This window comes from Bactrocera tryoni, chromosome 5 (genome assembly GCF_016617805.1).
Source record: "Bactrocera tryoni isolate S06 chromosome 5, CSIRO_BtryS06_freeze2, whole genome shotgun sequence".
Taxonomy (NCBI): Eukaryota; Metazoa; Arthropoda; class Insecta; order Diptera; family Tephritidae; genus Bactrocera; species Bactrocera tryoni.
In genome coordinates this window covers 25,421,647-25,446,950 of record NC_052503.1, presented here as the reverse complement: position 1 = coordinate 25,446,950, position 25,304 = coordinate 25,421,647, and the positions used below count along the sequence as shown (strand labels likewise).

The 25,304-nt window shown below is 36.9% G+C and overlaps 1 protein-coding gene across 3 annotated transcripts in view; it reads right to left on the bottom strand.

Moving 5' to 3' along the window:
- LOC120778679 overlaps positions 1 to 25,304 on the bottom strand; it is a 79,510-nt gene that overhangs the window by 35,689 nt on the left and 18,517 nt on the right. For all 3 annotated transcript variants that reach the window (XM_040110614.1, XM_040110613.1, XM_040110615.1), the window contains exon 3: positions 5,333 to 5,748. In XM_040110614.1, the coding sequence (XP_039966548.1) occupies positions 5,333 to 5,552 (220 nt within the window). In that variant the 5' untranslated portion in view covers positions 5,553 to 5,748. The remainder of the gene's footprint in view (positions 1 to 5,332; positions 5,749 to 25,304) is intronic.

The following is a 25,304-nucleotide window of genomic DNA, read 5'->3' as shown; positions in this document are numbered from 1 at the left end:
CTTCAACTGATGGAAATACTAAAAAAAGGGAGGGATATGGTGCTTGAAAATCGTCAGACAAGTGTTAGAGAGATGGCAAGAGAACTCCAGATCTCTCACGGGTCCGTTGGTGGATATTTTAGGTATAAAGCACGTCCTTGCTTGACTCGTTTCGATAAAGAGGAATGTTCCTCAAAACGAGTAATGTAAACAGGTCTCTTTAAATTTGCTTGATCGTGCGAATACCGATCCCAAGCGTTATAATTGCCGATAAGACGCTTTCAGTCGATGGAAGAGATAAAACAAATCTCGCTGAAGGAGCTGCAAATCATCCCAAAAAGTAAAGTATTTCGAGGACTGGAAAAATCGTTGGCATAAGTGTATTACATCTGGTGTCGCTTACATTGAAGGAGACAAAATAAATATTGATGAATAATTAAGGGGGTATTCTGGTCTAGAAGCATGAATTTCAGGTAATTGTTAAAGTGTCGTAAAAAAAGGCGGTTAATATTTTTACTATCCCTTTTTTTTATTAGTTATTTGTTAATTTTAGAAGAGTACAGAAAAAAATTAAAAACTAAAAAAGTAAAATATTTCAAAAATTATGAGCTGACGAAGTGGGGGGTCTCTAAAAATTTCCACGTGACCATACCCATGATTTCAACACTCTTACTTATCTGAAACCAAAAAAAAAAAGATTATTAATCTAGAATAATGTCGCAATGGCCGGAACTACGGAAAAGTGGGAAAAATTTTTTTCACAAAATGGCGATTGCCTGAAAAAAAGTTTTTTTTGGATCACTTTTTCTGACTATTTCGAAATTTTTAAAAATAATAAAAATAAAAATTTCGAGATGGAGCTAGTTCCAAACATAGACAAGCCTATAAAGAAAACTCTAAAAAAATTTCAAGTAAATCGGTCTAGTAGAACCTGAGAAATCGTGGGTATCGTTCCGAAAAAGGCAGTTTTGAGAAAAACGCGTTTAAAGTTTCGCGTAAAGTCTTTTGTTCGATTAGTTCCGGTCGAACCTGATTGCCGGGTCAGAAAAATGCCTATATCTCCGAAAATAATTTGAGTTTTGAAAAATCCTCTTGTACACATATTCTTGAATAGTTAAACTTTGAAAATATAAAAAAAATCGATTTTTTTAAATTTCTAGACCAGAATACCCCCTTAAATATTTTGTGTTCTCATCTTTCTTATCCTTAATTTCCTACAATCATTCAAATAAATTAGGTTAAGATTTCATAGAATTTGCCAGTTTCGGATATGTTTCCTGATTCACCGAAAGTATGACTGCCGAGAGGTTTCAATCTTAGGCTTGCAAAGCTGGAGAATGGAGGTAAAAGCGCCTGGCTGTTCCTGCCTTAGCTTTCACCACTCTTACAACTTGCGTCCGATTGCATTTTTAGGCTTACAGCACGAATGCCTATCGGACAATACTCAGTAAGAACTCCTACAATTGCAACAAGTTGACACTAAGTGCCAAAGACATTAGTTTGTCCTAAATTTTTAGCTTGAACCCAAATCCGCGTTTGGTGAAATTTAAAATTATTTTTTTTTCTTTTGGAACTCTATACTAAGAGAGTACATAGTTTAGATGCACCTTCCGACCATTTGAGGAGCAATTACACAGTCGCATGTCAATACTTTTTTCATCGAAAATTTCATGATCACATCAATTTTGGCCACTTGGCACAGAACATCCACCAAAAATTCGTTAAAAAGTAAATCAAAACAGCGCTGTGCTCTCACGCCTAGAGTTCATAAAATTAAAATGTAATGTTCATCTTAATTACATAATGGAAATGTTATGTTAGGTCGTTAAGCATTTTCATTTCACACAAACGAATTCGAGGCGAACGCAATTTAAACACGTAAGCTAATAATCGTAAAACCATTGAGTAATGCCAGCAAAATAAAAAAAATCCCAATTAAATTAATTTGTAATTAAAACGACAACTGGCAGCCATTAAAAAAAGCGCGATTAATCAAATTGCAATTTGAGTGTCGTTAGCGCGCAAAACCTACCAAAAAAGAGAGGAAAAATGAGAAAAATACAAATAAAAAATGAGAGTACGGAGGCAGCGTGAATAAGCGAAATGAAGTCGGATAACTCAATGGTCAGAGCAGTTAGGTGACCATAGAGAATTTCTGTTCTTAGCAACGTCACATCATTATAATCAATCTTGCACATTTAAACAAAGAGCTTGGAGGAAGCAGCGGTAAGTGCGAAAATAACGGTATTATTTTCGGTACGAATACAGTGGTGCTTATAAACTGAGGCAGGGCTAAAAACTGAAAGTATATATTCTTCTAAATTCAATTAAACAAATTATTTTAACAGAAGGGTTGCCAAGTAACGAAGATCGTAATGATAGCAGGAATAGGAAATTATAGTGAAAGCTTTTGACTTGTCAATATTTGACCGAATGAATTGTATGTTTGTCCATTTCGGTTACGAATATATATAAAGAATAGTGCGAGCGAAAGGCCAAAGAACAGCTGGAACGATGAGAAGTGCAGTCTCACAGTGAAAAAAAAAAACAAGCTGCCTACCTCGCAACGTTACAATTGACCACAATACAAGTATGTGCGGAAAGGGATCGTACCGAATGTTGAAGAGGGAAGCATGACGCCTTTGGAGGCAAACAAAAGGAGAAGCCGAAATGCGTGAGTACGAAGAGCTTGACTAGCTGATCGACCGAGGTAATGCTCAAAAATTCTATGAAAAAATTCAGGGATTAACAGAAAGTTTCCCCTAAAACCCCTAGAGATGATGCAGTGACTGACGCCCAAAGCGTACCGAAATTGTGGAGAGAACACTACTCCAGCCTGCTGAATGGCAGTGAAAGCATAACACCAAGAGATGGTAAACACTTTTAACCAATTGATAACGATGGAGCAGACGATCCATTGCGCGACCCTGAAGAAGTTCGAAAAGCAATTACCCCTCTGAAGAGCAACAGAACGGCGGAGGCCGATGGATTGCCGGCCGAGCTATTCAAATACGACGGCGAAGAACTGATAAGGGCATTCTCTTTCTTTCAGCTTTTTTGTAGGATACGGTTGAACTAAAGGAAATTAAGTGTGCTTCGACCAATCCATAAAAAAGAAGACTTTATGTACAATCTGCGGCAACTACAACGGGAAAAGCCTCCTCAACATCCCATATAAGGTTCTATCGAGCGTACTACCAGTAGTAGAGTAGCGAATATCTGCGAACAGTAAAACTAATGGACTGAGCCCAGATGGAAGCTCCATTTTTATGTGGAGGTTAATTGTTCTGCAGCTGCGCCTCACGTGAACTCAAGCAAAGGTTCGGTATATGCGGTTGGGTAGTGACTGAACGAACTTGTCCTGAAAGACTAAAAATTTCGTCTGATTCATGTGAATTTTCAGTCATATGGCGTAGCAGATTATCTAACTTTCTAGTCTTTGAATTTGAGCCCCTGTAGAGCTTTCGGCTCTTCATTAATATATAAATATTTTCTGACAGAAATTGTCTAAGTTGTCTGTCTGTCTGCCGACACGGCGATAACACTGCAAAACCTATATATTGCATTAACAATAATGCTTTTCAAAATATTATATTTGAGATAACCAATAAAAATGTTCCATATGCGTTCTGAAGTGATCGTAGTTTATTAGCAGAGCCTTTGAAATCAATCCTAACCAGCTTGATTTCTTAGAATAGTCGAGGCTTTTTCTCTGCTCCTGCTCGACGAGAGAAATCTGGACGTTGAGAAGTCGCTGATGAAAAGTGCAATGAGCTGCTTCACGGATGTATTGAAGCTAGGAGTTGAGATTGGAAAGAAATTGTTTGTAAGTGACTTCACGTCCAGTTAAGCTTTAGGCAGAAGTGGCTACCATTAAGGTAACAGTAGATATATGTACATATTACTTCGAAATGCAGCCTCTTTCAGAAAGGTGAACATTCACTTCGACGCTGAGCTCGCTAACTTTGCGCTTAAAGTCAGTCAAGGAGTATCTGTTTTCACTGGAAATAGCATCAAGCTACTTCATTATCAGACTCTTTGGGTACTCAGCCATAGTGAAATCGCTGTAAAGGCAACGAGCTAGTAAGAGGGTGCTCCTTTAAGAGGTAGGTTAAGTGGCTGTCTGACGACGCACCTAGGCATTTAGAAGCTCCATTGTGATATCACCGTGGCTAATTATCCCTAACTCTGAATCACCCTGATGAAGTTTATCATCTCATGTAGTTTTTTGTAGCTACCTTTAAAACGTCGTCCAGAAAACCTCGGCAGATAGTTGCGATGTTTTTTCTGTTCTGTAGAGCCTTGCATTCGCTTAGAAGATGTCTCCTCTTCTTCCACCTCCTGTCAACTTCTACAATAGTGTCCAGAAGCAAGTAAATACCTTCTTTTTCGGAGTCTAGTCGTTGGGTAGTGCCTGTTTTGTCTAGTTCATCTGCTTCACAGTTACCAAGGATATCACTATGCACTGGAACCCAGTGCAGATTTATCGTGAAATATGACGTTAGATCCTCTATGAGATCACCCCCACTAACTTTGACGAAACCTCAGTAGACTTCAGTGATTTCAACGCCGATTGCATATCTGTATATATAAATATATTCCTTGTTGTGAGCACGCTCTTTGACAGAACAACAAGACCATCTTTGATTGCTGTGATCTCTGCTTGGAAGACACGCTGTGGTCTGGCAAATGAAAGGTCATTTTGGTATATAATACAATTTTGCTGAGAAGACACCACCTCTCACTGTCGGGCACAGCACCCGCTAAAAACAAAGTGGGAACGAAATCCTTGTGGATTAGATCAGAACGCGGGAAATCTACTGAACTGCATGCCCTTAGCAAAGTTCGTCCTGTCGCCATCTTGGGATTTGTTACTGGGCTGGGTTACTGTTCAATAGGCTGAGGGGAATCATTTAGGTGTTTTCACCTCATTGGTCTAGCCTTTGAAGTACTGAGGTTGGAATAATTAGTCGGACTTAGTTTCGGTGAATCAGGAGAGATGAAACTAACAAAAGCCTCCTTAAGAAATTCGGATCAGGGGTTCGCCCATTTATGAGTGTCCTATTGTGAAATACTATGTATAAAAGTTTTAGCTACCACAAATAATCGGCGTTCCAAGCTGTCCAAGGCAGATCCTTGTCAGGATCGATCTATTAAGCTAGCCTTACCTTAACTTTATATTTTCTATCTAAAATTACATATTCTATCTAATATTTGTTATTTATAAAGAATATTGTTATTGCTATAAAAATTATTGGTACAGTTTACTTAAGATAATGGATCCCATCTGAATTTCCTTCTTTAAAAAATGAAAAATGTGATTAAATTTTATGTTTCTTCGCAGTCAACTCACCATCGCTCTTTGTGCCGCGTTCGTTACGTATCAAAATCTCATGATCGTCTTCCTCCCAAATTTCGCCCGGTGTAGCCGTGGTCGGCTGTGTCTGTTCGGCGACGGGCAACGCCAATGGCGTCTCCTGCACCTCTGTCGTGGCGCACACGGTGGCTGGTATTAGCGCCAGTGCTGCCACACAAACACCAATCGACAGCGCAATTAAATGGCAACTTCGCATTGTGTGCTCAATAAAGTGCTCGCGTGCTCGGGCGTGTGTGCTTTGCTGGGTGTATGGGTGCACGGTGCTGCGCGATGATGAAGTGCGTGAGGGCAGAGGTCTGGCAGTCGAGATGTGTGCGTGCCTTATTTGCTGTGCTTGTTGTTGCTATTGTGGCTGCTGCTGCTGCTACCTTTGCTCTATATTAATGCTTTACCTGCAAGTAGAGAAGAGACAAAGGCATATTTAAATGATGGCTTTTGTGTGCAACAGTAAGGGGTCAGAATTCTAAGGAAGCTTGAACTGTCTGTAGTCGCCTGAGGCCTTTTCTGCGGTGCGCCGGCATGAGTGTAAAAGGAGAGATGTGAATGTGGAGGGAAACGGTACAAAGTAATGTTGCTGCTGTCAACTAAATTTACATTCGCATGTCTGTGTCGTCTCATTTCACGCCCTGACGCTCAAGCTATCTACGTGTCTGCCGCTGTCTTTGCCCGGTGGCGCCGTCAAACAGTTGAAATGTTGTTGGCCTGATTGATGTGCGCTTCGTGGTTGCTGTCATACAGCTGTCAGTTGGTTGACAGGCCTCAGCCGGCATTAATATGTTTTTCGTTGTTATTGACAGCAGCGAGTGAGAGTAATGTAGTGTTGGAGAGAATAGTGAAATTCACTTTAGAAGTGATTAAATTTAAAATTTTAATAAATATTGCACATAAATTGGAAAAATATTTGACGATCTCAGAGCAATGCATTGTAGATTGAACTAATTAAGAAGCTAGTGGTTGACAAAGATTCGAAAATTTAAGACGAAATAATTAGAACAACAGCCTTAATTGAAGAGGAAGATATTATCCCAATCTAATGGAAATGGAGGTCGCGGGATACTCCAAGGATCTTGACATCTCTCTCTCTCTCTATCCGTCTAACAAATTCAGTTAGCATCTTGCAGGTGGAAATACTAGCTATAGAGAAAGTCTGCGAAGCTATAGATAGACAGTCAGTCTTCTCGGAACTATAAGAGGCAGGTTAGGTTTACTAATGGCATAGTGCCTATTGGATCTCTTACGATCCACCTTTTATCAAAAGGTTCTGACGATAATGGGAAAGCTAATTTTAGCCCAACTCTAGTTAAGCTCCAGCGAAGCCTAGCTATTCAGTAGCAGAACGCACAAAGAGAGCGGAATACCTACCTCTTCCCGTTCCACTGATAGCTGAGCTAGTGTGTCTTTTATTGCCAGTTGGTCAGTTTTTCAGTAACCTGCGATTTCACTGTGACCAGGCACCCACACTAGTCCTATCGCAAAGTGACTTGATGCTATTGGGAGTGAGGTTCAGCGTTCCCTAAGTTACTTTGAATGCGCGGCAAGTAAGGTCCAAGTATCACCGTCTTGCTATCAGAATGCACAGTCACTTAACTAAAGTAGGCCGCTCTCCGAAGCAGTAGACCTACCGCAAACTTAATGGCAGAAACCACGTCTTGAAAAACCCCTGTGATAGCCAGGAAGCCTGAAGCTGGAGTTTGGATGGGTCTACTTTTTATATTCCTAAAGATTTTGGAAGTAGGATTTTGGAAGTAGGATTTTGAAACGAAAAAGCTTTTTGATGACAAAAAATTTGAGCGAACATTGTTTGAAGGACAGACAGGTTAACCGAATTTAATCTGTGATTAAGTCAACCGTAAAACTGTTTTCGGATAAGTATATAAGAAAGAACCTTGAATAAGGCTTGAAAGGAACTTAAATTTTTGAACTACAGTCCAATTTCACTGATAGCATTAAGTGACGTTTGAATGATTTCCAAAGAGTAAACGCCTACAAATTAATTAATGGTCAATATTTTTCCTCAAAGCATCGCAGGAAAATACATTTATGCAGCCATATATGTACATATGTATATATTATCTCACACACATATATTTTCATAGTTTTTAAATAGCTTTTCACCACGGGAAAAACCAATCTCTCACATATGTATTCGTGTAGAGCATGAAAGCCTATTGGTTTGAGTACTCATTTGCATTTTAAATGAATGCGGTTTCTCATATTAATTTATGCATATTTGTGGTTTCGAATTTAATTATTTGCTGCATTGCACACGCCCTGTGCAAATAAGTGCATGTCGAATAAATGAAACCACGAAAAAAATCGGTTTTGCCGAGGTGACCCAAAAGGAAAGTTTGGTGGTAGAGTAAGTTTGGATAATTTTTGGTATTTATGGTAATCACGTATTTGGCATTTTCGTTATAATAAGATTGAATAGTTGGTGAAGAGATAATAATATTTGAATAGCAAGGCCTTCATAATTAGTAAAAGCAGAGATAATATCGACATATCGTCACCGAAAATGCAAAGTAACGTAACATCACTTTTCATACATTTATAAGTTTACAGATGAAGGGAAAACCATATAATAGAAACCACTTATATTAAATCAAAATTTGAGTTTTGGTTATAAAATGGTTATATACTATTTATGTATTGGTTATATATTAGTTATATACTGATTATGTATGATATATATGCTGTATAAAATACAATAAAACACTAAATTTCGATTTTTTTTTATGTTACGTTCTTTTGCATTTTAGGTGACGATATGCTCTTTTGTTGAATGACAAGAGAGCAGAGCATTAAGTTTAAGAGAGAACAAGCTTGAGATTGAGCAGAGAAATGGCGAATCGAACACCACTGGCTGGAAATTTTCTTTATCGAAAAATTTATTTATTAATTTTCAGGGTGACATCCACTTTTGAATTTCAAAAACTCTTTTTTTTAACATATATCGATGTAGGTGGATTTGAGAACATTCTCCGAAAATTGTTGATCTGGCAAATAGTCACGAAGATATGAGTAAGTAATAACTTCTGAGTTTAGTGCAATCGGCTCTCAAAATTTTAAACGAGTATTTCTCGAAACGCTGTTTTCAGAGGCAGCCAGAGGAATTTCTCCGAAACGGCTGGACTGATCGAGTTGAAAATTTCGCACGAATTTTTAGATATATTTTTCACGTACCAAAAATAAAAATAATATTTTTGATAATTATTTCGATTTTAATATAAGTGTGTTGGATATATGTTCATTTCTTCATAAAAAATGATTTTTTTGGCAAGTCCCCATTTTGTGCAAAATTAAAATTTCGACCGGTCCTTCGACCACATCCTTTGTATAGTATAATATAATATATAAATATATATGTATAATATTTCATTTTGGTTTTGAAACTATTATTTGAGATATTTGAGTCAATTTTAAGCAGAAAATTCTTCCACACTTTCAGAGACCTTTTTTCAGAGGTGGTCCTGTAGATCGACTACGGTATTAAGGGAATCAAAATTTTTTTAAAATGAAAATTCGATTATTAATATAAAAATTTCTGAAAATTTAAATTATTGTACTGTGAACAGGGTGCTCGTTTATCAGGTTTGCTACAAAGTTTGTAACATCCAGAAGAAAGCGTCGGTGACCCTATACAAAATGTATATATAAATAATTTGTATATTGAGTTGAGTCAATTTAGTCCGTTTGTTCAAAAAAACCGCAGAATTGAACGTTTTTTCTTGTTGTTATTGTTTTTTTTTCAATTAATTAAATGCCTCTTCAGAAAAAGTTTAAGAAACTTATTTTTTCGACTCTTAAGTGCGTATTACCACTAGAGCCACCGCAAGAATTTTTTTGGATAAAAAAATTTCAAAAAAAAATATTTATAAATATACATATATGTATGTATGTATAATTCCTTAATCCACTAATACATTTACATTTCCGATAAAAAAAAATTCATAAAAAAACTAAATAAAAAAAATTTAATTTTTCCTTAATCTGCTAATAACAAATTTTTCCATTAAAAAATTTTCCAAACAAAGGTAAAAAAGTTGAAATTTTTTCTTACTTGCCCACTTGATGCACATATCGCTTGGCGCTTAATTTTATGTTTGCTTAAGTGGCATATGAATAAATATTTGCCCATTAATTTTTCAGTCTGTGTCTGTTGTTGCTTTTGCGCGTAATTAGTGCGCATTTAAAAAATATACATATTTAATACATATTTTTGCTGCTCTTGATTTTACCGTTACCACACTCGACACGTTCTGCTACGGTTTTGCTCATTTCCGCTGCATTGAAGCACACATACACTTACATTTTAAATATTTTTTTTCTATATTAAAAAAAAAATTTTGTGCATTAATAATAACTTTTTGTTGTTGCTGTTCAATGAATATTCACTTGTTCTGTTGTGGCTGCGCGTTTAATTTAATTTATTGTTCTCATTTTTTATGCCGAAATTCTCCAATAGATAATAGCAGCTGTTTATTAATTCCTTAAATAAAAGTTACAGCGAAATTAAATATTATTATATTAAAGTATAAATTTGCTACAAAAAAAAAATCCATTTGATTGGAAAATTCAATATTTGCTCAAACAATTGTTCATTTGCGCCATTGTGTGTGCTGACCTGTGCTCTCAATTAAATTGAAGTGGCTGATTTGACAATTGAAGGTTTTTAAGGTTAACAAAACAATTTATTGCAAGAAAAAATTGCAAATGGAAAAAAGTTTTAAATGAAAAATATAAAAAAATTATAATATGCAAATTAAGTTTCATGGAATTTCTCATTTTATATCTAGTTTAAAGTTATTCCTTTTCAAACATAATTGACAGGTTTGATTGATATCTTTTTCATGTGTGTCTAGTTTTGGTATTCGGTTTTCATTTCATATTTATTTTTCCAAATGTAGCTTAAACTAAGAATCACAGTATGATTTTAGTCTAAGACCATAAAATTTTAGTTTTTTTTTTTGTTTTTTTTTGAAATAGCAATGAAAGCAACAATTTTGTATATGAGTATTATTGTAAGAGTCTGTTACTTAAGCAAATCAAGCACATTAAGGATGGCATAGCTACCGATTACTTTCAGAAATACACTCATGTTTTAGCTTTTTAACTCCTTTCTCTTGAGATGTTCTTCAGTTCGGCATGCTTCTAAGAGCTTGTGATTACTTTCAGATATTCGGTTAGGGTACTCCATAAATGCAATACATTAACATTGAAGATGGAGATTATAATATATATAGTAGTGTTTATTCAGTTTAAAATCATTAAAGGATGGAGTCATGTGAGGTAAGTTCTCTGATCGCCATTCACTTGGGAGTGGCCAGAAACGATTCTTTTACATATGACTCAAACAGCTTACTACTTCCGGTCTTTGACCAAGTATCCTCTGGGTAGCCTAAGAACATCCGTTTGAAGGCGAGCTAAATTGAAAATTGGTAAAAACCAGTACCAATGAAAACTAAACGACAGCCTCGGATGAGAGACTTTAACTCAGCTATAATCGCGTAAGCGGTGTCTACGCCAATTAAGAAGATTATCATGGTGGAAAAATTACAAATTGACCTTCTAATATCAATTCCAACTAAATTGAAAGAACACATTATGAATAACACTGCTAGTGATCAAGTTCATCTTTGAGCTTCAATCGTCACATGACTTTGTCATTATGCAAAAGGCCTTTGCATCTATCTATCAAGTAGTCAATAAGATACTTATTCCATTTCTTTGGTTTTCAAAGCACATACTTTTTTTGGAAGCAGCAAATTCAGTTGAAGTCCATTCAATACTCTCTAGAAAAGCCTTCGCCGATTGCATCCAACAGAGGATTGTACACCATATCCCCCCTCTGACTAAATACATAGCATAGTTTATAGTTAGTTCTTCGATCTGCATACATAGAAAATCAGAAATTTGGTTTACCTGAACATAAGCGAAGAAGTACGAAGGCTGCCTTTCTATTTGTGTTGTTTACAGTAACTTAAAATACTCATTTCGGACAAAAAATTGATTATTTATTACAACTTTCGACGTGAATTATCTCAGCAATAGTGAAACGATAAATTAATTCACTTTTGTAACGACGAAGTTTCATCAAGGACCAGTTGTTGTTATTGTAGTGGAACAATTTTGCTGAGTTGACAGTCCGGGTCCGCTCCGATTACTTACACCTCACAATCGTGGAAACGGTACAAGGACCAGTATTTATCGATGGTATGGTGAATCCAATCGACGACTCCAAGGCGACTTTCGTGAAGATCGTTCAAAATCAGTTTTGCTTCGGAAACTATTGATGCTGTGTTGGCAAAATAATATTGCAAGATCGTCATGTGATCTATCATGAGATTGAGACGACTATAGGCATTAGAGGGTGACTGTAAAAAATGTGTTCACTTTGGAGCCCACACAAATTGTCAATCGCTCATAAAAACGTCTTTCGTCGATTAGTCGAGAGAAATGTTAAATAAATGCGATAACGGTGCTTCGAAACATGTCTATAAGGTCGAGACAGGTGATGAATCGTGGATTTACGCGTATGAGACCGAAAGTAAAGAGTAGTCGACCGAATGGGTATTTCAAGATAAGCCGAAACCAACTTAAGCTGTTCGCACACGAAGCACTTCCAAGTAAATGGTTGCCTGTTCTTTTTGGAAAAACTAAACAATTCACAATCATACCACTAGAGCACTGCAGAACTGTAAATTCTGAGTGGTATACAACCACTTGTTTGTCAGTTTGTCTTTCAAGAAATCAGGAAAACCAACTGCCTATGACTGATCATTCTTTACCACGACAACGGAAGCCCTCACACATCGACTGAATCAACTGCATTTTGGAGCACTTAAAAGATCGATTTGATTAGTAGTCCACCGTACACTAAGAGGTGAACATTTTTTTGACACCTGAAGAAGCGGTTATGCGCTCAAAGGGCATGTTTTGGAAATATCTCAACCAAAGTGGCAAAATTGCTTCGACAAGTGGTTCAAACGTACGCAAAAGGGTATAGATCTCAATGGAGATTATTTTGAAAAACCATAAAGCGATTTTCGATAATTAATATTTGTTAAAATGACTTATCATAATTTGAAGGTCTGAGACCGAACTGCTTTCAAAAATAAAATGGGTTGAAGTCTTGAATATTTTGGCCGGAATAGCTCAAATTGTTCCCAAAAATCATAATTAAGTCTTGTTTGGCAAAGAAAAAAAATTTCGAATACAAAGGAAGCTCTGAATGGTGGCCACATGAGTTTACGTAAAAACCCTCACGGTCCCTATTTCCTTTCGTGAATCACCACTAAAACGCAAAAATTTATCTATTTTTGAAAAGAATTTTTACTGGTGATTTAAAGTGTATCACTTACCGCAACGTTAAGCAAAAACGGTCGTGGTTGACCAGCAATCAACCGGCGCAAACTGTGGCCAAGCCAAGACTGACGGTCAGGTAAGTTTTTCTATGTGTTTGGTGGAATTGACCGGGAACTATCCACTGTTGCTGTTCTACGGCCAGATTTATAATTTTGGCCTGTACTATCTGAAAAAGCAATCGGCAAGCTTTTTCTAATAGGCGAAGGATTGTCTCCCGTCTGGACAAAGCCACGCTACACAAATCGTGAGTGCCTTCCTAGAATATCCACGAGCTCGGCTGGAAGTTTCTTATCCATGCACTTTATAGTTCGGACTTGGCACCAGAGACTACCAACTGCTCCGGTCTATTACGACCTTTTTTTCTTTAGAAAAAATGTATTAGCTAACACCTTTAGTTATGAATATGCTTGCCTATTAATTGAAATAACGTAACTGCCAACGGTTCCCATTAATTTGCAACAAAACTCTTACGCTCTTTCCAACTAAAGTCTTTGAATAAAATTTCAAGCTAAAGGCCTGCATTTCCCAAGAAAAAAACTTTAAATATGAGAGGCAGCATGACTACAAGTAAATAAAAAAACAAACACAACAACAAACAACACTATCAAGTATGCAAATTCATGTTAGCAGACGTGTAAGAGTATAATGAGAGAGGAAAGTGACGTTAAGATAACGAGCGGAGCGCACTTGCCGGTGCAGTGGCGTATGAATTGCAAGTGCCGCACGAATGTGCTAAGAGTACATAAACATATATATATTTGTATATATATATATATAAAATAAACAAAAATATGCAACGGTATTTGCCAAGCATACAAGCACATTGAAAGTTGGTGTATGTTGTGCAACCGCATATGAGTACTCGGGGCGCAGCTGGAGTATATATGGCAACAAAAGCGTGCTGCAACACACACGCATACAATTTTAATACCTAAATATACATATGTATTATGAGCAGGAGCAGAAATATTCAGCATTGTATAAATACACTTGGCAAACGGTGTGGCTTGCATGAATTTGCAGACACACATACATACACATATACACGGCGTAGTGCATAAGTAGCGGATATGGATGGCGCTCACGTACCTTGCCGCACAGTCAAATGCAAATGAAACGAAGCGTGATGTTTTAGTGCATGATAAAGCCGTCGCGTCGCATTTGCCACTACAGTGTACACAGTGGATACTACTATATATATGTATGTATGTATGTATATAAGGGTCTCTGTTATTTTCGAAGTTGATTTTTTTTTTGAAACGCACCTGAAGATTATGGTTTTTGTTCCAAAAAAATATATTCAATGCAATGAAGCTCTTTATATTTAATTTAAATGTGTATAAAATATTTTAATGGTCCAATATATTTAACATGGGATCTTTTGATCTTTTGCAATAATTTGTTTTCTCCAAAACGGTAAAACCTACAAGATTGAAAATTTGATTTTCGAGTACAAAAAATGCTACTCTACAAAAATGTAATAATTTTAATAATTTTTTCCATTAAGTCATTCTTTTAAAAGTTATACGCAGTTGAAGTTATGCTGCAAATGTACTATACTGTACTCATAGGTACGCCATGTCGTATGAGTAACACAAAATGTAGTGAAAATCAGTTATATGAATGCCAGTATACTTGATATATGATTTCGACAGCGTATAACGTTTAAACGAATGGTTTTATGAAAAAAATTAATTTAATCTTTTTTGTAGAGCGGAAATTTTTGTAATAAAATATCACTTTTTCACAACTATAGATTGACTTGCTTAATGCTTAATAAAAAAATCGGCTGCTATACTAAAAATAATGAGCTTGTTTGCTTTTCAAACTTGTTTTCTTCTTTATGTAGCATTTGCAAAAAAATTAAAAAAATAATAATAATAATATGAACTTGCCAAATAACGAACACCCTAATATCAACACATCCATATACAAACATTAACATAAAAATATACATATTCGCCTAACGCATATGCAACTTCACTAACTGCTGTTGCCCATCAACGACATTGCCGGCTGCTGCTGCTGAAATTTTGTTGTAAGTTAACTTAAGTAACACAAACACATGCCAAGGCGGCTCTCTGTAGGATTTTCTATGCTGAAATACCCAAATAAATTTGCATACAACATATTTTATTTAACTACAATGGAAATATACTTTATTGTGGCAAGTTGCGTGGCGCAGCAGACTGGGGGCTGGCACTGATTTTACTAAAAACAAAGCGGAAGAAGCACTAGAAATGTAAAATGGCTGCTATTAAGTGCCAGGAGATACGAAAAATATAACAATCTACACACTTTATGCACTGACATACATATATATATACAGACTTACACATATTTACATGTGCATATGAAATTGTGCAATCATATCTCCGCTAATCATTTAATAAATCACTTTTGATCATGCAAGCAGCTGCTGAATATAACAGTTTATCATTGCATATGTCATGACGGATTTGAGAATGAGGGCTTTACCAGCTGGCGGCAGCAGAAGGTGTAGCATAATACTTGAGAAAGATAGTTAGTGCTGGGCTCTAGCACTTGCAGCGATTTCGTACAGGAGCACTGAAACATTCTTTTCTATTTCTGATCACAGTAGAGTCCACTTAAACACCATGCACCTGGCGCACAGTTCACAGATATTTAGGACTTTTTCTTGCTGCTCCAACAACACACAACAATAAGCATCTTTCACAGGCTCGAAAGGCCAATGAAACTTAAGTTTTATTCTATAATGACTTTCAATATACAAAGCTATTCACTGTAATATGACTTCAGTTGTTTTACAATTTAAGTTTTCTTAGTGAAAATCTCAAAATGCTGTTACCTCAACTATTTTGCCTATGTTCAAGGATTTTAACCCATCGCGGAAATTTTTCCTGCTCAAGTTTTTCTTCACACAAATTTTGTACCAAGCACTGGCTCAGGCTCTGTAAAATCTAAAGAGAATGTGAGTAAAGCTGATCTTAAACTATTAATAAAGGCACATAACATATCATATTTAGCCAGCTTATATTGTTAGGTTAGTCGCAATCAGCAATACGTGGTACTTCCTGATCAGGCTAGGTAAGAACTCTTGGCGTTCTTTAGACTGCAGCTAATAATATAACACACCCTAAGCATCCCTTAAATGCCACATATATTTCCCTCTTCGCAAGCACTCTTTGCTTAGGAATCTACAAACTACTGAGAACTACTAATACTCCACTTAAACGACAGATATGACTATCTTTCCAAAGTAGCTTGTAGGGTAAACTCAAGATATTTTACTTGAAAACTAGACAGTTTCTGAAGTACCTTTGAGTCTGTGGCATAGCGAAGTTGTTGGTTCGTTTTTAGTTGAGGCCTCTTCTAATTTGTGCTCAGTCTAGGTTCAGAAACCCAACATGAATGTATAAAAAACCATAGAAGTTTTGTAAAATTGCATAGGAAACCGGTTTTTGAAGCTGACTACTTACAACAAAGTATATTACATCAAAGTACTAGTTCTTTCAGAATTCCGACCATTTTCGTTGACCATCTGTACCTCCGGAACGAATTAACGAAGCACTCAGCAAGGAATATACTATAAGCGTCACATTGATTTTTGAGCGGCTTTTGCGTGACCTTTTTAGTTTCGGCACGTTTTTTCCCTCCATTCCAATGATTGCTGATTTGTTTGCATGTTAAACTCATAAACCCAAGCTTCATCGGCCGTAATAATGCCATCCATGAATGAGGGATCGGATATCGAGCATGTCCGAAGAGACTTGTTTATGGTATTATTTTTGAAAAATATTCAGCTTTATTGGGGCGAATCGAGTAAGAAGGCTTTTCATACCCAACATATCTACCAAAATCATTCGAACGGACTCGCGAGAGATGTCGAGTTCTCTTGTCATCTCTATAACACTTTTCTGATGATTTTCAAGCACCATAACCTTTGCTCTTTTAATATTTCCATCCGTTGAAGATGTCGATCTCTCAACTTTGAAGACTTTGTTTCACTCGTAGGCTGTGCCTTGGCATTGTAAAAATCTCAACGCACTATAGCGGTGTACCGACATAAGCAGCTGCTATAAACAAACTGGTTGATAGATCGCTCTCGTATTTGGCATAGTAATTAAAAACAGTCCATCCAATTTAGCACTTAAGCATAAAAATTAATATCATTTAAAGAAGGGTAAATTTTGAACAACAAAATGGATTAACTTGCGATATAGCAGGTGCTTATTTAAATAAGTAACCTAAAGGGTGCCCTTAACTTGAAGAAAATTTCAAAGAAATTGTTTTTCATTGGTATTCTAACATTACAAGAATATAGGGAAGAATAATGAAATAAAAAATTTAAAAATCTCAAAAATTATCAATTGCTAAATGGGAGGGATCTCAAAAACTGGCACATGACCTTTCAGATTTAAACCCTCTTAGCAATCTAAAACAAAAGTCAAAACCAAAATTAGTAATCGAAAATAGTGTGACAAATGGCTGAAGCTATGGAAAAGTCGAACAAAACTTTTAACGAAATGGCGACTGCCCGAGAAAATGGAAACAATTTTTGTACTATTTTTGTTGTAAAATAGTAAAAATTTAGGTTGGCGATTTCAGCTAAATCAGTCGAACACAACCTCAGAAATTGTGAGAATCGTTTAGAAAAATGTAGTTTTGAGAAAAACCCGTTTAAAGTTCTTCCCGAGCTAGTTTGAATTCCGTATCAGCAAAATACAAAATACCTACATCTCCGAAAATAATTTGAATTTTGAAAGAGGCATAATCTTGAACAGTTGGACTTTGAAAAACAAAATTTCTAGACAACGAGAAAAAGTCATTATACAAGTCATTATTCGAGAACAGAGCGTTGGTTTACAGCTCAGCACCCTCCACTTTACTTTTCTTCTGACAAATATCAACCCTAAACGGATTTGAAACAGAGTTAAGGTATATATATATATATATTGTATATCTATCAACCTTTTTCTTTTTGAAGTTCCACTTTTTTCGAGGTCGAAAATTATATATATAAAATTCTAAGCTCAAACGTTCTACTATATCTACACAAAAAAATATAAACTCACACATATAGCAATCTAACTTAAGTCGCGCCAAAAATCGCCTTTTATATGAAAGCAAAATGATTTTACAAAACAACAAAAAAACCAAAACAAATTTGAATAAACTGCAAATCCGTGGAATGCTACTCAACGAAAACGCGCCAGCTATTTCCGCTTCCATTAGAAAAAAATTCGAAACCCTTTCACACACACGCACACATGCATATCTTTATGCATAAACCAAACATATTTATATGCAAACACAAGCGGCTTACAGCCAGTTTTTTATGCAATTTGAATGCGCCTTGGCTATGGCGGCGCATGTCGGACGGGGCGTATGAGTGATGAAACTATTTGCAAACTTTGTGCGCGTCACTTTTACATGTGCACGCAACAACAAAAGCAACAAGGCATACGCATATGCTTAGTTGCTTGCTTCAGCTTATGTTTTCTCCACTTTGTTGCTACTAACGGTGCTTATATTGGCTAACGGCGTTGCAAAGCAACAACAATGACGTTGATGTTGGCATTAACGTATAAAGTTGGTATTTTTTGCGCTGTGTGTTTACAAAATGGCTGGAAATGTAACGGTGGATTTGTATATACATATGTATATTTACATATATGTGTGTGTGTTTTTGGTTTAGTTATATTTGCATGTATGTTTGTACTTTACATACAAGCCAGACATAAATGCGCAAGCTGACGTAAAGTTCTGAGAGGTGTTGAGTAGTTTTATGTTGCTGTCTTGTTACGTAATACTGGCTGGATATGTAAAATGATTTCTGTTGTGACTTATTAGAGTTTTTCCTTAAGGTTTGGCTTTGAAGTAGATCCTTTTCATTGCCTGGCACGCTTTAGTAGTGGTTCATGTATGTTTCTTAGGTTGAAAGCTTTTATTCGAGTGATGTTAACAATGCTTGCAGAGGTCAAAATTGTAGCATTCTGTGGTATCTGCTGATCTAGAGAGTTATCTTTCAAAAAGTGTAAGTATTTCTGCATAATTTATCCCAAGAACACAAGAACTTGAATGGAATGTTCCGCCAGCTTGTATGAAGCAATATGTTATAGTGGTTAGATCTGAAAAGTATACTCGCAGATGATAGATCTTTCTTGGACAATAATCCATGCTAAATTTCTTAAACATGTTGTTGTTAAATAAAAAAATTTTCATGCAGGAACTTGATTTTGATGGATCAGTTTTTATGGCAGCTATATGCTATATGTAGTAGTCCAATTCAAACAAAACGTTTGAGGATCGTAGAGCTACTTTAGATAATAATACGTGCTTGATTTCATGAAGATATTGCGCCAAATAGAGAAGTTTTCCGTATAAAAGCTTAATATTGATGGATCCGTTTGAATGGCAGCTATATCCTAAAGTAGTCCGATTCAAACAATATGTTTGTAGATGGTAGACCTTCCTGCGATAATATTTGTTACGAAAGTTCGAAAAGATATCTCATCAAATAAAAGAGTTTTTCTATGCAAGAACTTGATTTTGATAGGTCAGTTTATAAGGCAGCTATATGCTATAATTGTCCGATATCAGCGGTTTTGACAAATGAGCAGATTCTTAGCGAGAAAAGGGTTTGTGCAAAATTTCAGATCGATATCTCAAAAATTGAAGGACTAATTCGCTTATCTACAGACACTAGAGCGGGTTGATTTTTTTCCACTAAATCGCGTATGTGGAAAATGTGAAATTTTGCCTAAGAGACTATGCCAAGTTAAAATTTAGCACTTCTCTAAAGGAGGCTGCACTCCGGACTAGCATATCTACGGTTACCTCGGCTTGAAAGACACTGCAATAGTCAGGATGTCTGAGTTGGAGTTGATGGAGAGCTTCTGATAGTAGAAAAGGCACATGTTTAAATCGACTCAGTTCGTCATCTTTTATAATATATACATACACATTCCTTATATAAAAATGGTGTAGTGATAGTAATTATAAACTGTAAGCTAGTAATCATTACCTAGACGTCTTCTGTACAGATTCTCTTAAAACCTGAAACTTGCTAGAATTGCCCAGAATGCATTTTCTCATATGGCCACATGGATTGAACCAACGATAAATTATCTCTTTAATATTTCCTTTCTAAAATCATTCTGCTGCATACTTTCAGACTGGCAGCTTTATTCTTTTCGTTTGTGGAACACATTATTGTACTTCTCAAACGGTTAAAGTAATAATTCTTCACATAGCTCAAAGAGTTACATGAGGTATTCTGAAGAATTATGTTGAGATATAACAGAAGAATATGATTCTTCAATAAAATTTACGGTGGAAAATACTCTGTTAACCAAATCTTCTTATAAATTAAAGTATTAAAATGGAATGTAATAAAATTTAAACCACTTAAGACTTCGAAGATATAAAAAATTCCAACACAAAATAGTGATCATGGTTATCAGTAGAAAAAAAAATTGGTTTCAAGGCCCCTGTTTTGCCCGCGAACTACTAAAACTTTTACCAGAAGTTAAATAAAAACAGTATTGATATTGAAACCTGGACGACAAAATTGTGGAATCAACTAAATGATGACCCAAACAAGCTACACAATCTACTAAAAGAAACATTAATATGAACGCCACTGTATATATTTTTAAATTTATTGCATTTTACGTTGCGCTTGAACGTTTGCAAAGTTAACGTTACTGGCTTTATGCATTTCATTTTCATAACCCTTCAGTCCTCTTTGACATCGCCACATAGCTCATTTTTATACTTGAAATACACAGCATTTTGCTGTTATTGCCTTGTTTGATGTTTACCAGCTGTTAACATTGTTGAATTGTCAAACGAAATTCTTGCTGCTAAATCTACAATGCTTTTGTGTCAGTGTCTAAGTAAGTAAATGTGTAGAAGTAGTCTTTGAACCCTTTAGGAAAGTACTGAAACTCTAAAGTGATGAAATATAGAACATTGTTTTTAATGGAAAAACACACTAAAATTTGTAAAAATTTGAAAGTAAAAAGTAGTTTCAAGTGCAACTCATTCCAGACACCCTAAATGTAGGCAACGATTTATTCATTGCCTACCTTTAGGCTAATTAATATGCAATATTTCGGCACTCTGAGAGAAACAACTCACATAAAAATGAAGAAAGCCTTTCTTTCCAAAGAAAAAAGTGTTTCTGAGCTAAATTATATACATTTATTTAACACTAGTTCAGGTATGCCCTGCAGGGCTCATGCTTGTTGTCGCGCAATGCCACTTGTCACACATTGACATTCGCATAGGCAATGAACGAGAGTAGGTTGATTGAAGCATACAACTGTCACAGACGAGTTATGCTTTTTAAGCATTACATATTATCATATATAGTAAAAATATGTTTATTCGTGTGTGTGTGTGTTAGCGTTTGTGACTACGCCTGACACGCGTTTGCATGCAAATTTGTTTTCGCCGCATTCGTGTGCCTGCTGCCTGTATCATCGGGCCTCTGCTCAACTCAACATATACTTTGAGTTCAAGTGCCCTCAAGTGTACGGCTATGCGCCGACAGTCATTCTAAAGTACAAAACCATTGAGAAAGCGTGTTGGTACTTACAAAGGAAATTTTTTTGCAAACGAGAACATATGTAAATACCAAACATTTGCATAAACTTTTGTGTGGATGTGGAATTATGAAGAATTTTCTAGCAACGAATTTAAATTTGTAATAAATTTTAGTAAGAATTTTTATTGAGATTTAAAGCGGCGGGACCAGATGGGATTATCTCCATAATTCTGCAGAAACTAAAGGATCCTATTGTTCAAAGGATCATAATTGTATATCCCAAGAAGCTAGAAAAGAATCAAGGTGGTGTTGCCACCAAAACCAGGCAGAAGAACACACAATACTGCTTCAGACTTTAGATCCATTAGTCTCACGTCCTTCATGCTGAAGATCTAGAGAGGCTAACGGACATTAGTTCAATTAAAGTGGATAACGTATCAACTGCACAACATGCATACATTAAGGATCGATCACAAGAAACTGCCCTACACGACGTGGTAAATATAAAGAAAACACATTACACCTCAAGCAGTATACAATGGCTGCCTTTCTGAACATAGAAGGAGCTTTTAACATCATAACTAGAAGTAAACGCGATCGCAGTCTCCCACACAGAGTGGTATAGACGGCAGGGTGTGCAGATAGATTCCAGCGAAGCTTATGAGCAATATTATTATAGCATCCCACGGCTGAGTGATTTCCTCTGTGAGTGCCCAACTCTATTACAGATCAGACATCGAAATTTACATTTACAAAACCTGTATGTATGTCTATCAACAAAAAGCATAACGGAGATATATAGTTTCAGTGAGGGAACCAAATGCTTTGAGCACAAGAATAGATTGTGATATCAAGATATATTGGCTTGCGAAAGTGTATCAGAATGGCGCTTCCGACGCTAATTGATCCCGAAGGAGCAGTACTCTTACCCACATATCTTCTTCCCAAGAAGCTCATTTTTGTTGAAACTGCCGATATTAACCTTCTATATAGCGAAACCAAGCCCCTGTAACTTTATTGTTTAGCAAGATATCCTCCTGAAGTTGGCTACAATACTACAATTTCGGAATATATTTAAGATAGGACCAAACAAACTAACCGGCTAATATAAGAAATGGACCTGTGAAGGATATTACAGCTAAGGTGCAGACGAAGATAAAGTAGATAACAGTACATAATTTTCAAATGTTGCAGAAAAATTTCATCACAGAGGTTCGGAGTTGCCTCACGTAAGCATTCATTTTGTCGTTTTTATTTCTTATCTCTCGCCACTTAAGATAGTGATCTCCGGGACCTAACTGGAAAAGAGTGAAACGCCCTTATAAGCGGATATTGAGTTTGACGAGTGTTCGGTTAACAAGTTTTTTGTTGGTTTGAATTTTTAAAGTTTAGAAACTACTACAAAACCTCATGAAGGTGGAAAATCAAGAAAAACTCACTTAAAACTTCATAACCAACTGTGAAGTTCAAAAAAGCTTTGCTTTTGAAGGTTCTGTTGTTGTTGTAATTTCATTAGTGATTTAATTCCCGCTTGTGGGGTAAGATTCGGGTGGATCGTTATCGAAATCATCTAACGATGGGCCCAGGAATCGTGGTGTTTGAAGGGATCGCACGAAAGGGAGAGGGTTGTTATATGAATGGGGCCCGCTCGGCATGCAAAGCGGTGGTTAGGGTCATGCGGGGACTCATTACACGCAGGTCATATATTAGACATGTCGGGTTTGATTCTGCATAAGTAAGAATTTAGCCGGCTACATTATCCCGAACGAAGTTGCGCAAGGGTTACCTCAAATTCTCGTGGAAACTCGTGCTCTTCGTCTGCAATGAGTGGGGGCTTGACTGCAAGTACGCCATTTATCGAAAAGTAGTCGGTGAAGGTGTTAATGACTTCACTGTGAATGGTGGTCAGTGCGGGTCTAAAGTTAATGGCCTCCGAAGTCTGGTCGGCGTGATGTTCGATCTCGTCGACGTAATCAAAGCAAGAGCTCTCTTAGTAAGCGACTCCGCTTCAAGCAGGTGACTGCAAGGATGGTTTCTGCACACAACCCGGAGGTGGTCGGTGACATGCGCAGAAATTCACGCAAGTGAGAAAAGTTTTCTGAGCGCCATTCACTTGGGAGTAACCAGAATCAATTATTTTACATATCGCTTAATCAGCTCACGACTCCCAGTCTTAGATCAAGCATTCAAAAAAACAGGTAGCCTCAAAACATCAGCTTGAAGGCGAGCTAAAGTGAGAAGGCGAAAAATGCCTCCCCAAGGATGTGCGCTGGGTTTGGGACAGGCTATATAAAAAACACTCCCAGTGTAAAGAAAAAAACAGCCTCGTATGAGAGACCCATCTTTTGATGACGATCACTGAAAACGTGTTAAGGATAATGATTTAAGGGCACGCACCTAAAATGCCAGGTCCTTTAATTGGAAAGATGTCGCTTCCCAGTTGGTTGATGTCCTCGTTAAAGTGAAGGCTGACATCCCCGCCGTCCAAGAAATGCGAAGAACCTTACAAGGACTTAGGCGACTAGGTCCTTGTGGCATTTACTACAGTGGTGGAGCGCAAATTCGGTGTGGGATTCACAGCGGGATAGAGACTACGTCGCCGAGTCTTGGCATAATTAACTCGCATCTCTGCGGCTAGTTGTATCAGGCACTAATGGGTGCCAAGGGGTGACATGTTTGCACAGTACAGCAGTTTTCGGTCGATTTTCAAGCTCTCAGGAGAAATCTCCGATTGGTGACAAGTAGTGAAACAGAAGAACGTCGAGCGCGCTGTTGTAAACGCGGCTATATACCCTTAAGCGATGTTTACGCCAATAAAAAAGAATAGGAAGCATATATTCTCTTAAAGCGAAAAGAGTTACCTGATCCTGTTTATACAATTTTTGGTTATATTCATGCGTATTTGATACTTCTGATCCTCAAATAAAATTTTTAGAACTACTGAGAGCGAGACAACAACATCTCTACCCTCAGTCATATCATCTTCCCCAATTTTCTAAAGCGCTTCGAGCGAAATAACCGAACAAAAAGGAAAATAAATAAATAAATTATTTACGCAGACGCTCATTTTAGAGCCAACAGCATTAATGCGCCACCCCCCTGCACCGCCATACACCGCTCACGTAGCATAAATACGTTAAGAGTTTATAAATAAAAAATTTCAAATGCCAAAATTTAAAAAATAAAAAAAAATGCAGCAAAATAAATTCAATTACATTTAGTGAAGAACATACAAATTACAAAAACAAACATGACACAAAACTTAGCCAATTTGGTGGGGGAACGCAACTCCGCTGCTCAAAGTGAAAGCTTAGACAGCATCAGGGGTGTTCCGCTATGACAAACAAGTGTGGCAGCAGCGGCAGCTGAAGCAATGTGGCATAACGGAAATATGTAAGTGAAATTATTCAACAGTATTAGCTGTAACTCTAGTGTTGTTGTTGTTGCTATTTATATTTTATTTTTAACATGTTTCACTTTAATTTCGCAAAGCGACAAGCGAACTGAATGAAAGCGGCGGCAAGCAGAAAAGCGCAGCGACACAGCTGTGTGACAGAAGGGGGTGGAACGGATGCCTGAGGTACAAGAACATAGCCATGACATTCGTAGCGACCGTGGCGTGCACACAAACAACAAATAAATACGTGTGTCTATCCACACCACGAGCGTCCATAATGTCAAGGCTTTGAAGATTGTCTGTGCCGCCAAACCAAGCGCGCAGTGGGGGAGGTGTGGCAAGGGAGTTCATGTCTAAAACTCACCGGCTGATTGGTTCGTGAGCTGCTGAATTGCTGTTGCTAAGCAACTATCGCTTGTGGCGCGCTGGCTTAGTCGCACGTTGCTATGCTGTGGGCACTCACGTAGTCTGCTTTAAGGCGCATTAAAGTGGTGATTTAAAATTCATTTATTAGACCGTTAGTTGTTTGGGGCAAAACACGAGCAATTAATTTATTAAATGTCTATTTGCTTTATAATTAAGCAACGGATGTGCAAATGCTAATTTTTGTTAGAATTTACGTGCACACACATACACACAAACCTTTGTGT